Genomic DNA, 12,087 nt, shown 5'->3' on the forward strand with positions numbered 1-12,087 from the left:
AATGAACATTTCCTCAATCCCTGTGCTGAAGGCCTGGGTTCCTTGACCTGACAAGAATATTTACCATGTTTGCTTGGCTATATCAAACTGATAGGCTCTTGTCAACTCATCCAGGTGAGCTTGCAGCATGGGCTGCATCTCTTCCCGGGGGGATGGAGTAAGAGTTGCAGTGGACTGCTGTCCAAAGGAAATAGCGGGAGAAGAAGCCACGCCCCGGACAGGAGGTGTTGGGACACGATCATCGTCTTCTTCCAGTTCATCTTCCATACCCTGGTGTAAGTATGTTTGTACCGGTAATGGCGGGCACCAGCTATCACTGTCATACCTGAAGTTTAATGAGAAAAAAAAAGCATATTGATAGATAAACACGTAAACATGCACACAATTCATAACAACCACAATGGGAACGACAGTACCCTCTATGTTCTCTTAGTTGATTTCATCCTGATTTCAATTTGTTGGTGCTGCCACAGTAAATCACCTGGTTGTTATCTTAATTTCTAATCATAATGACATCTGCTATCTCAATATCTCAATTTATTCTTGGAAGATCTTATTAGCTAATTGTTACCCCACAGTTACAAAAGGCAATAACTTCCCAACAAAGTTACTCACGTGGAAAACCCAAATTGCTAATTAAAGACAATTAATGAATTAATTTAGTGCTTGTAGATTTAACTACTTTCTTCTGCTGTTTATCCTTGTATACCAAACGGAACACGCCAAGATTGATTGTTAAACAAGTGTCTGAGAATTTAACTTACTCTTTTTCTAGATCTATGCCAACCTTTCAGTCCATATGACATGTTAATCATTAAGATTTTATGTTACAAAATGTATTCAATGGCCCTTAGATGTTTTTAATTCTCTGATTTCTCAGTGGAAACTCACAGCTCCTCGTATCTTGACATCTAAAATCTATAAAACAGAGGTTCAAAAGCCAGCCTAATAAAATATATATTAAAAAGGAAAATAATAATTTATAAAAGCAGTGTGCTTTTAAGGACTCTGGTCAGAGAATATAGAGAATTAATCCAAACAGTTTTCATTGTGACATAATACCTCTCAGTGGCATTTCTATTTACACTTTCTCCATATACTATTATTTTCATTAATCAAAAAGATCCTTTTAAAGGGAGGCTTAAGGATAGGATAAACAATATTATTGAATGTAATTGTTCTATAAATTCCACTTCTTAAATATCTACCGAATCTCCTACTTCCCCTTTACTTCCATAATCACAGATCAGAATCATTCTGATGTGAACTAGCCCATTAGCTCTCCTAGTCTATTGTGACACCATCTTCATCTTTTTTATCCTATAGTCCATACAGACAAAGTCTAAAATCTTAATTTCCATCATACCTGTACTTTGAATTACTCAGTGGTTATCACTAATATAAGAAAAAGTTCAAATTCATTAGCAGGGCCTAAAAGACCCTTCCCATCTGATCAGCCCATCTTTCTAGCTTAATTTCACACTATTTCCCCAACATCAGCTTACTGTGTATTTTTTTCTAAACTCTGTGTCTTATTCTCAGATCATCTGCCTGTGAGCTCCTGCTCTTCCTCTGGTTCAGTTCAAATGCCATCAGTTTTGTGAAGTCTTCTCTGCCTCCACCATATGGAATTGATTATAACTCTAAAATACATACATTGTGGTACTCTCCATATTATATTTTTAAAAGGGATTCTATTTATTTATTTGACACAGAGAGAGAACTCAAAAGCAGGAGAAGTGGCAGGCAGAGGGAGAAGGAGAAGCAGGCCCCCCACCAAACAGGGAGCTCAATGCATGACTTGATCCCAGGATTCTGGGATCATGACCTGAGCTGAAAGCAGATGCTTAACTGACTGAGCCACCCAGGCGCCCCTACAGGGATTTTTTGTTTCTGTTTTTTCCTATTGTTTTATGAGATCTTTAAATTCAAGAACTCTAATTCTCAACTTTGCATTTCCAGCACCAAATACAATTTCTAGTACATAGAAGATTTCATTAAAGGAATGAAAAATCAAATGACTATTATAAATACACACACACACACATACACACACACATATCCTCTCCCTTACAAATGCTAACTTGTAAATGTTCAGATGATTCTTGAATATTTTTACTCAAGTGTCTTTACTTACCTTGTCTAAAACTAAATTTATTTAAAAACCTATACACGGGTGTTTGTAGCAGCTTTATTCATAATTGCCAAAACTTGGCAGCAACTCAGATGTCCTTCGGTGGGTGAATGGATAAATGAACTGTGACAAAATTCACCGAAAGGCCAAATTCTGTTTCTCCAGATAATGGAATATTATTTAGTTCTAAAAATAAATGAACCATGAAGCCATGAAAAGAACTGGTGGAAACTTAAATGCACATTACTAAGTGAAAGACGTCAATCCGAAAAGTCTACATACTGTATAATTCCAAGTATATGACATTCTGGAAAAGGCAAGACTATGGAGACAGTAAAAAGATCACTGATTGCCAGAAGTCAAAGGAAGGGAAGGATGATTAGGCAAAGCATGGAGGATTTTTATGACCAACTGCTCTATATGATATTATAATGTTAGATATGTGTCATTATAGATTGGTCCAAGCACATAGAATGTACACCAAGAATAAATCCTAATGTAAACTATGGACTTTGTATGATGCTCATATATCAATGCAGGTTTATCAGTTTAATAGTGTATCACTTTATTGGGAAAGTAGATAGTGGCAGAGGCTCTGGACGTGTGGGGACAGGGAGTATCTGGGAAATCGCCGTACTTTTTCTCAGTTTTGTAGTTAACCTAAAACTGATCTAAAAAATAAAGTCTATTTTAAAAAAATCCTTGCATTAATCACCCATTTATTCGACAACCCTGTATCAGAAGACTGCATCTATTTACAGAGCAGGCATCCAGTAGGGCAGACTGGTACCAAGCAATTAATCCGCAATACCAGGTACTACAGGAATAGGGAGACGGTGGGCTGAAACTAGTTCGGCAGTAGGGCAAGGCTATGCTGACTATAGGAAAAGGGGTTATTTTAAAAGGTGGCCCAGAGAAAGAGAAAAGATCACAGTATTTGAAGAACTCAAATAATTTAATAACTGGTAAGTGCCAACAAATAGAGTTGGGCACAGTTGAGGCAGGGGAGGTGACGATGTGCCAGATCACCTGGGGCCTCATCAGCCCTGAGAAGGACTGTAAGTGATGGGTGGTCCCTGAGGGATTTTTTACAGGGAATAAACCTCATCATCAGTAGCAGTGCTATTTTCCTCTCTTGTTGAGGCTACCTGAATAATCTACCTGGTGAGCTGTGAACTGAAGAGCGTGTTTCAGCAGCCTCACACACTCTGATAGGGACAGCTCTGTCAAAATGTCTTCTATATTGTAGTGTAAGCAGGCCCACTTTAATCTGTTACAGATGACAGTTTTTTTTACACTGGAGAATACCATTGGTTAAACTCGTATTCCCATCAAATATGTAGGTATCAATCTGCCCTGAAAAAATACATTGCTCCAAAATGATGCCATTTTGATCTGTTTCATATGTTGGAGATCATAGTTAGATTTCGTTTGGGGGGAAAAAAAAGACTTTTTGGGTACAAAGTTTGTCACCCGTGGTCCGATCTGGATTCCGTGCTTCCGGTTTTTCCTATCCACTAATCAATCCTCGACACCACATACAAACTGGTCTATGGAAACATCAGAATTGTTTTAATCAAACATTCACTTCTGTTCATTCTATTCTATGCACTAAATATGTCTAAGTGTCCACCTACCTTTTTTGATGGTTTTTCTCTGAACAAGAATTTTCTACTCAAAATAAATTGTTTTCTTCATCATTATAATAATCTTTTTCTTCTCCTTCCCCCCCCTCCCTGTCCCTGTCCCTGTCCGTCTCCTTCTCCTTCTTCTTCTTTTTTCTTTTTTTGATACTTTTCCATCATGGTCTATTGCTTGAAATTATTCAACTCATTCTGAATGAACTGTACTTCTCCAGTTTCATCTACCTTAATCTTACAAATCCTTCAAGCTACATGCTATATTCCATATCTTTTATAAAGATTTTCCAGATGAGGCCAACTAGCACTGATATATTACTCTTCTGACTTGCACTGACATTTTTGCACATCCACTTGAAAATTGATTTTCCGCTATGTTATACCATTTCCAATGTTGGTTTCTTTAACTATTGTCTAATTTTTTTGAGAATTTAACCTTTCACATGTTAATAGTATCTTTTCCTCAAGTGGATTTATGCTACATTAAAATGATGACATTCAATAACTCTTGTCTAGCCACACCTGACATGATACTTTAAAAATAGTAGATGATAAGCCTATTTATTGATTTGAAATGAAAACACACAAACTGATTCATCAATAAGAATGTTTATGATTTTGATGACATGGCTAGAGGTAGAGAGTATAATGCAATGTGAACTAAGTCAGAGAAAGATAAATACCATATGATTTCAATCATACAAAACAAAGGAACAAAGGGAGAAAAGAGAGAGAGACAAACCAAGAAAGATTCTTAACTCTAGAGAACAAGCTGATGGTTACCAGAGGCGAGGTGGGTGGGGGGATGGGTGAAATAGGTGATGGGGAGTAAGGTGTGCACTTGCTGTGGTAAGCACTGGGTGTTATATGGCAGTCCTAAGCAGACTGTGTTGACTGGAGGAGCCCAACATGGGGCTTGATCTCAAGACACTGAGAACCATGACGTTGAAATCATGACCTGAGCTGAAACCAAGAGTCAGATGCTTAACAGACTTAGCCACCCAGGCACCCTCAACTTTTTCTTGTGGTAACATAAAGACAACTGAAAATGCTCCTGATGCCAAACCAAAGGTCTTTTGGCCAACCATTCCTAGAAAAGCTTTCTTTGTTTTGTTTTGTTCTGTTTTTTGTTTTTATATTGTCAATGAAGTATGAGGCATCATATTATCTGTCTTGCCTGGTAAATAATGGGAAAGATGACAACAAATCAATGTTGCATGTGAACTAGCTAAAGGCCACATACAAATAGCGAATTACTAATAAAAATACAATACAGTTCAACACCCACAAAAGCTTGCCAATCTTTAAGTATAGCAAAAAAGCAAAGTGTCAGATTTCTATTGAATCCCTACTGAATTCTTACTAGCATCATATGATAATAATAAAAATACATTATATTTATAGCTAAGGATGAATACATTTTGATTCCTTTTTATCTGCTTTATGCCAGATAAAGCATATTCCTTTTTATCCTTTTTATCCTTTTATTCCTTTTTATCCTTTATGCCAAGAGAGGCATATGGATGAGAGAGAACATTTACTATTGTTGTTATAATATTGAATTAACAAATACTTTTCTATCTGGACAATGATTTGGTAACTTTTGGTATTTAGTTCTGTGGGGGGAAATGACCCCAGAAAGGCTTAGAAATAAATTTAATAATATTGAAACTTTAGAAACAGTATTAAACATTGTAATAAAAAGTAAGAGACCATCTTTTCAAGCTTGAGATTATTCTGGGCTAGGTATATTTCCAAAATTTATCCCTTTCCTCCATCCTACTGCCATTGCCTTATCTTATGGCCTTATCATTTTGTAAGCTATTGGCTATTCTGCTGTAGTATCCCAAATGTTATCCACCTGCCCTAGCCTCATGTACTCCAATTCATCATCTATATCCAAAGGTCAAAATCCCTATATGACAGACAAGGCTTCACAGTTCACCACAAGACACCTTTTCAGATTATCTCTTACTCTATGAATATTTCAAACCTCATACAGCAGGTACCGATTGCTGAAGGATACACATGAGCAATTAGAATGCAATGCTATGAGTACTACAGTAGAGTAGTAAGCTTAAGAAATAAAAAAGTTAAGGAAAGGCTGGTCACCTTAACTAGAATAAGATGGAGTTTTCAAGGAAGAGTAGGGAGTATAAAGGAAAATGAATGGGGGCTATTCTTTTTTTCCTATCTTTCATTATATATGTATATCTATATCTATATATATATATATATTTTAAGATTTTATTTATTTATTTGATAGACAGAGATCACAAGTAGGCAGAGAAGCAGGCAGAGGGTGGGGGCGGGGGAAGCAGGCTCCCTGCCAAACAGAGAGCCCAATGTGTGGGGCTCTATCCCAGGACCCTGGGATCATGACCTGAGCCGAAGGCAGAGGGTTTAACCCACTGAGCCACCCAGGTGCCCCTATATATATATTATTTAAAAGATTTTATTTATTCATTTGAGAGAGAGAGAGAGACTGAAAGACAGAGAGAGAGAGCATGAGAAGGGGGAGGGTCAGAGGGAGAAACAGAGTCCCCACCGAGCAGGGAGCCTGATGTGCGACTTGATCCCAGGACTCCAGGATCATGACCTTAGCTGAAGGCAGTTACCCAACGAACCAAGACAGCCAGGAGCCCCTATATATTTATATACTTTTTTCTTTCAGCTATGGAAATTTCTCTCCATCTGCACAGCAAATGGTGATATTAGCAACATTTTGTTGTAGTCCTTTGTTCATAATTTATTCTGGCACCTAGGCTGCTTTAGGTTAGGGACCATTGCTTGTCCTTTGTTTTTTCTGCCTCAAGCTCAGAGCTGGCACTCAACAGCTGGTTAGAACTCTGGGTGCTATTATTTGTGAACAAATGATTCAAGATTCACTTCAAAACTGAGCTTCTTTTTTTCCTTTTTTTAAAAATTTTTATTTTTTTTAACATTTCTTTTCAGTGTCCCAGAATTCATTATTTATGCACCACACCAAAACTGAACTTCTATAAGACTGTCCCAACCTTACACCTGGCATAAATGGTTATCCTTTCCACAATACAAATTATTATTTTGTATATTTGCTCATCTAGGGCTTATCATATAAAATAGTGTGTGTGCGTACACAGTCTTATGTGTTTTCTGGTCTCTACCTACCACTCCTGAATAATTATGTATCTATTTCGTTCATCTCTGTTGCTTTTTTTCCTGGCACTGGGCATAGCATTTACTATGTACTTGAAAAAAATGTATGTTGGATAAGTTCTCTATTACGATATGCTAAAAACAGAAAGAAAAACTATATATCACCATAGGAAGTACAGTTGCAGAATCCTTGATTGCTACAATAAAAATAATCATAACTAAAATGTGATTTCTGAAGTTTTTTTTTGTTTGTATTTCAAGAGAGACTTAAACCTACACAAGTTTCAAAACAAAGCATATAAACAATTCTACAGAAGAACTCATCTGTAAAATATTCAATGTCAGTTTCATGAATAGCACATTATAAAATAATCTAGGAATCTAAAAAAAATCCTTCCTTTTCTTTTTTTTAAACATGTATTTATTATTTATTTGAAAGAGAATGGGCGCAAGCACACACATGAGTTGGGGTGGAGAGCAGTGGTGCCAGGGAAGACTTAGAGAGAGGGAGATAATCTCCAGCAGACTCTCCTCTGGGCATGGAGCTTGATCTCATGACCCTGAGATCATGACCTGAGCTGAAATCAAGACTCAGACATTTAAGTGACTGAGCCACCCAGCTGCCCCTTTTTTTCAATATTATGAGGTTTTCACATTAGAAAACAAAGAAGTATAAAGAGTATATCAAGAAATGGAGTCCAAAGAAAAAGAAAATTGAATTTTGCTGTCAATTTAGTGATAGGTAAGACTTACTATTTTGGTTAAAAGTGAAAATTTTTGTTTCAGAAAATACAAGATACTTAAGGCAAATAACTCAAAGGTTATTAAAAACCAAGCTCCATGCTACAAAGATTTTGAATATATATAATGGAAATATATATTTCTTTACCTGTCTAAAGGACTAAATGAATTTCTAGAAATCTTTTACAAAAGAAAAGATTTTCTAATAGCATACATCCTGGCTAAATACTAAAATAATCCAGAAATAACTTTATATTTTATGGCTTGCTGTTCAGAAAATAATTTATATCAAAAAAATAGAAGTCTTCAGCAATGTGTATTATTTCATTCACAAAATGATATTTTCAATTCTACTGCTGGGCAATAAAATAGAGTGAGAAGTTTAGCATTTGTTTGGAATGAATTAATTTTATTTCAGTGGGTAATAGCTATTGCAGTCTGTTTTTTAAGTAGACCTAGTGGGAAAAGAAAAAAAGAAAAGAAAAATTCCAAATTATCTACTTTATGCTTATACATGTTTGATAGTATTATTTTCTCTTCCCAGTTGACAAGCTCTATTTTCCAATTTTCTGATTATAGCCTTTAAAATGCAGAATACTGGAATGCTTGGGTGGCTCAGTCCACTAAGCATCTGCCCTCAGCTCAGGTCATGATCCCAGGGTCCTGGGATCGAGTCCTGCATTGGGCTCTTTGCTCAGTGGGGAGTCTGCTTCTCCCTCTGCCTGCTGCTCCCTCTGCTTATGCCCCCTCCCCTCTCTCTGACAAATAAAATCTTAGAAAAAAATGCAGATTCTTAAGCCCTGTAATCATCTTTTCTTATGGAATGCACACATTTGGTTTTTCTTCAACAGACTCCATGTGGCATGGGCACATTTACATTATTGATGTTTTACATAAGATTATGTGCAACGTTTAACATTTTTAAAAAGTCAGAGAAAAGAGGGTGTACTCTCAATTTCCTATTTTGAATGAGAACATTTTAAAAAAGTAAAATAATAATGCTATGTATATATATGGGAATTACAATCCTACAAAAGCAGGTGAGGACCCTTGGAGAAAAAGAAATATGTAGAGGGCGCCTGGGTGGCTCAGTGGGTTAAGCCTCTGCCTTAGGCTCAGGTCACGATCTCAGGGTCCTGGGATCGAGTCCTGCATTGGGCTCTCGACTCAGCAGGGAGCCTGCTTCCCCCCTCTCTCTGCTTGCCTCTCTGCTTACTTGTGATCTCCCTTTGTGTGTTAAATAAATAAATAAAATCTTTAAAAAAATATACAGAGAAGAAAATATAGAGGTATGTATGTGAATATATGTGTATGTGTATATGAATATATATACACATATGCACATCTATCATCTGTTTATATAATGTATATATTATAGTATATATGTATATGTATTACATAACCAAAAAAAAAAAAAAAGGTAAATGAGGTTTTTTTTTTAAAGGAAGCAAAGTTGTGACATAGAAAGTTCCAATTCTGGGGCACCTGGGTGGTTCAGTGGGTTAAGCCTCTGCCTTTGGCTCAGGTCATGGTCTTGGGGTCCTGGGATGGAGCCCCTGTTAGGCTCTCTGCTCAGCGGGAAGCCCACTTCCCCCTCTCTCTCTGTGTCTGCTTCTCCACCTACTTGTGATCTCTCTCTTTCTGTCAAATAAATAAATAAAATCTTAAAAAAGAAAAAGGAAGTTCGAATTATGAATATTAATCTAGGGGTGCCTGGGTGGCTGAGTCATTAAACGGTCTGTCTTCAGCTCCGGTCATGATCCCTGTATCCTGGGATCAAGCCCCATATTGGTGTCCCTGCTCACCCGGGAGCCTGGTTCTCTCTCTCTAGTTCTCCCGTACTTGTGTTCCCTCTCTCACTCTCTCTCTGTCATAAAAAAAAAAGAAAAGAAAAGAAAAAAAAAAGAATATTAGCCTGGAGGGACACTTGGGTGGCTCATCAGTTCAGTGTCCTGCTCTTGACTGTGGCTCAGGTCATGATATCAGGGTCCTGAGATCGAGCCCTACTTCAGACCCAGTGCTGGGCGTGGAGCCTACTTAAGATTCTCCTCTCTCCCTCTCCCTCTGCCTCTCATTTCTCTCTTCCGTTTAAAAAAAAAAAAAAAAATTAATCCCAGATATCAAAGATAGCACTTCTTTTAAAAGAAAAGGAGATGGAACCAAAAAAAAACTATGTGCATGTGCTCTTTACACAAAATAAGACAGGAGATAAAGCTATTATTCAAATAAACTGAGGAGCCTTGACATCTAAATACTTCAAAATTTAAAGAAACTTGGAAAAAGAAAAGCTGTCTTTATTATGCATTTATCAGTTTCATTCAAAAGCGGTGGGGACCCAGAAATTGTGAGAAAGACAGAGCAATTAGAATTATTAAAATAGAAAGAAAAAAGGACTCAGCATGTTTCTCTTAATTTGCTATGTTTTTTAAAATTAGAAAATAAAAAGTACCAGTGTCTTTCTGCTTTAAATCAATTTAACACATTAACAGAGGAACACTAACTCTTGAGACATATTTGGGAATGAATAAGGAAACCGGTCACATTTAAATGCCCTTGAAGGACATTTTCTAACTTCAAGAGGTTTTGTTTCAGAATGTGCATCAGCTTGAATCTCTTTCACCGTTCTGGCCCCGAAACTCCCATCAAAGGCAACGATTAAAGTCCCTACAATTACACCATGGGATGGAGCTCAACAGTGGATTCTCTGCTGTGGCCAGACACCAAGTCATTAGAAAACTGTGAGAGATGATGAAGAAGGTTATTTTAATTCCCTTTTCAGCCCCGCTCAGGAGTGGCTCTTGCTGTGGGTGTTCGCTTTCAAACTAACAAGCAATATTATAAATGGAGGTTGCATTATCATGATTGCTGACAATCTGAAGCACTTGACAGCCAAGGATTCCGGGTTCTCAATATGTGCTGTGTTGTATTTATCAGCGAAAATACATAGACAGTGCAAACAACAAAAGGGGGTTGCGGGGAGGGTGATGAATGGGCTGGGAAGGGGGCAGGGAAAACAGTAAGAGAACACCAGATAAAGACAAAAAGGTACAAGAGAGAGAAGAGGAGAGCCTGGGGCATTTTGTTGGTATGGAAAATAGTTTTACCCATTTTCTTGCTGTTCCACTGAATAGTGTTCCAGCTCTGTACCAGGAAGGGGCTGGACTGGGGGAGGAGGTAGAGGAACATTGGCCCAGGTCGATCCATTGTTTTTCTGTGGTTTAGAAGAGTTTTTATTTTTCTTCTTTTTTCCGCCTTTCCCACCTGAAAGTAATAACACATTTATTCAGATATACCATACATCAGTAGAAAAAGAGTACATCAGAAGGGAAGATGTATTTATGTTTTCAAAACACCACAATCAGTATATTACATTTGTTAAAAGCTATAAACAATGAGATGATATAATCAGAAAAAAACGTTTTTATAAATCGCTCAAAATTATATTATTTTTCCCCGATGCATTAACTACAGTGCTGAATAAACCAAAAACATGGCTTCTGCAGCAAAAGCACACTTATTGATTTATTCACGTCTGCTGCCTCTACATTTTCATTGTTAGATGAAATAATGGGCCATAACAAATTCTTTCAAATGTCAGATTTTAGTGCGTTTATAATGCTCTTTTGCATAATCTCTCTCAGTGGAAAATGCAGTGTCTAAGGATAGAGGCTAAACTTTTCCATTAGAATTTACTCAATTTAATTAATCCAGGAGAGCACAGTTTTCTCTCAAAAGTGACTGATAAAAATCAATCAACTATAATCTGGATACTTGTAAATCTTTCACAATGATAAGTCTTATAGAATTTTAAACTAACGAATGGGGTAATTATTTTTGCCTATAGTGAGAGTAGTTCCCAGATGTTTTAAGCATAACATTTCCTAAAATTCCAAAAACAGTGGGATAATTAATGGAAATGCAGTGATCAATTTCAGTACTATTGTTAATACAAATGAATTCATGCACAAAACATGAGCAAAAAATAACTTGGCAGCATAAGAGCTAACTCTGGAATTACTGGAGCTTAATGAAATATAAAAATAAAATTCATCATTTGTATAGTGCTTTTCACTCTTCCAAAATTTAGGTAAATCAAGTTTCTTCCTAAATGGACCACAGTTGATTGCAAGAATGAGCACTTCTCAAACAGCATAACAAAGGATTTTGTTTCATTGGAACCCAAGAAGCTTACTTCACTCTCACTGCAGCCTATAGTTACATTTCCAAAAAATGGTATGGACCCCTTGGACCTCATCTTTCCGGCACTGCACATTGTGAGCATTGACTACTTGCAGCAGGGCTATCAATAGAGACAGTACTAGAAGTTTCACCTTCTTTCTTCTACCAATTACTAAACTGCATCAGCCAACTCAGAAAATTATGTCATTTAGTCATAACTTATTTGAATGCCAGAAAGTGATGCAACTACTAAAC

General features: G+C 36.9%; 1 protein-coding gene across 15 annotated transcripts in view; it reads right to left on the reverse strand.

Annotated features, from left to right (window-relative positions):
* The window catches only part of ROBO2 (roundabout guidance receptor 2), a 1,682,217-nt gene that overhangs the window by 28,812 nt on the left and 1,641,318 nt on the right, over window positions 1-12,087 (reverse strand). For all 15 annotated transcript variants that reach the window (XM_032352363.1, XM_032352359.1, XM_032352354.1 and 12 more), the window contains 2 exons: window positions 10,758-10,914; window positions 65-325 (listed from right to left, as the gene is read on the reverse strand). In XM_032352363.1, the coding sequence (XP_032208254.1) occupies window positions 65-325; window positions 10,758-10,914 (418 nt within the window). The remainder of the gene's footprint in view (window positions 1-64; window positions 326-10,757; window positions 10,915-12,087) is intronic.

The sequence above is a fragment of the Mustela erminea genome, chromosome 1 (genome assembly GCF_009829155.1).
Source record: "Mustela erminea isolate mMusErm1 chromosome 1, mMusErm1.Pri, whole genome shotgun sequence".
NCBI lineage: Eukaryota > Metazoa > Chordata > Mammalia > Carnivora > Mustelidae > Mustela > Mustela erminea.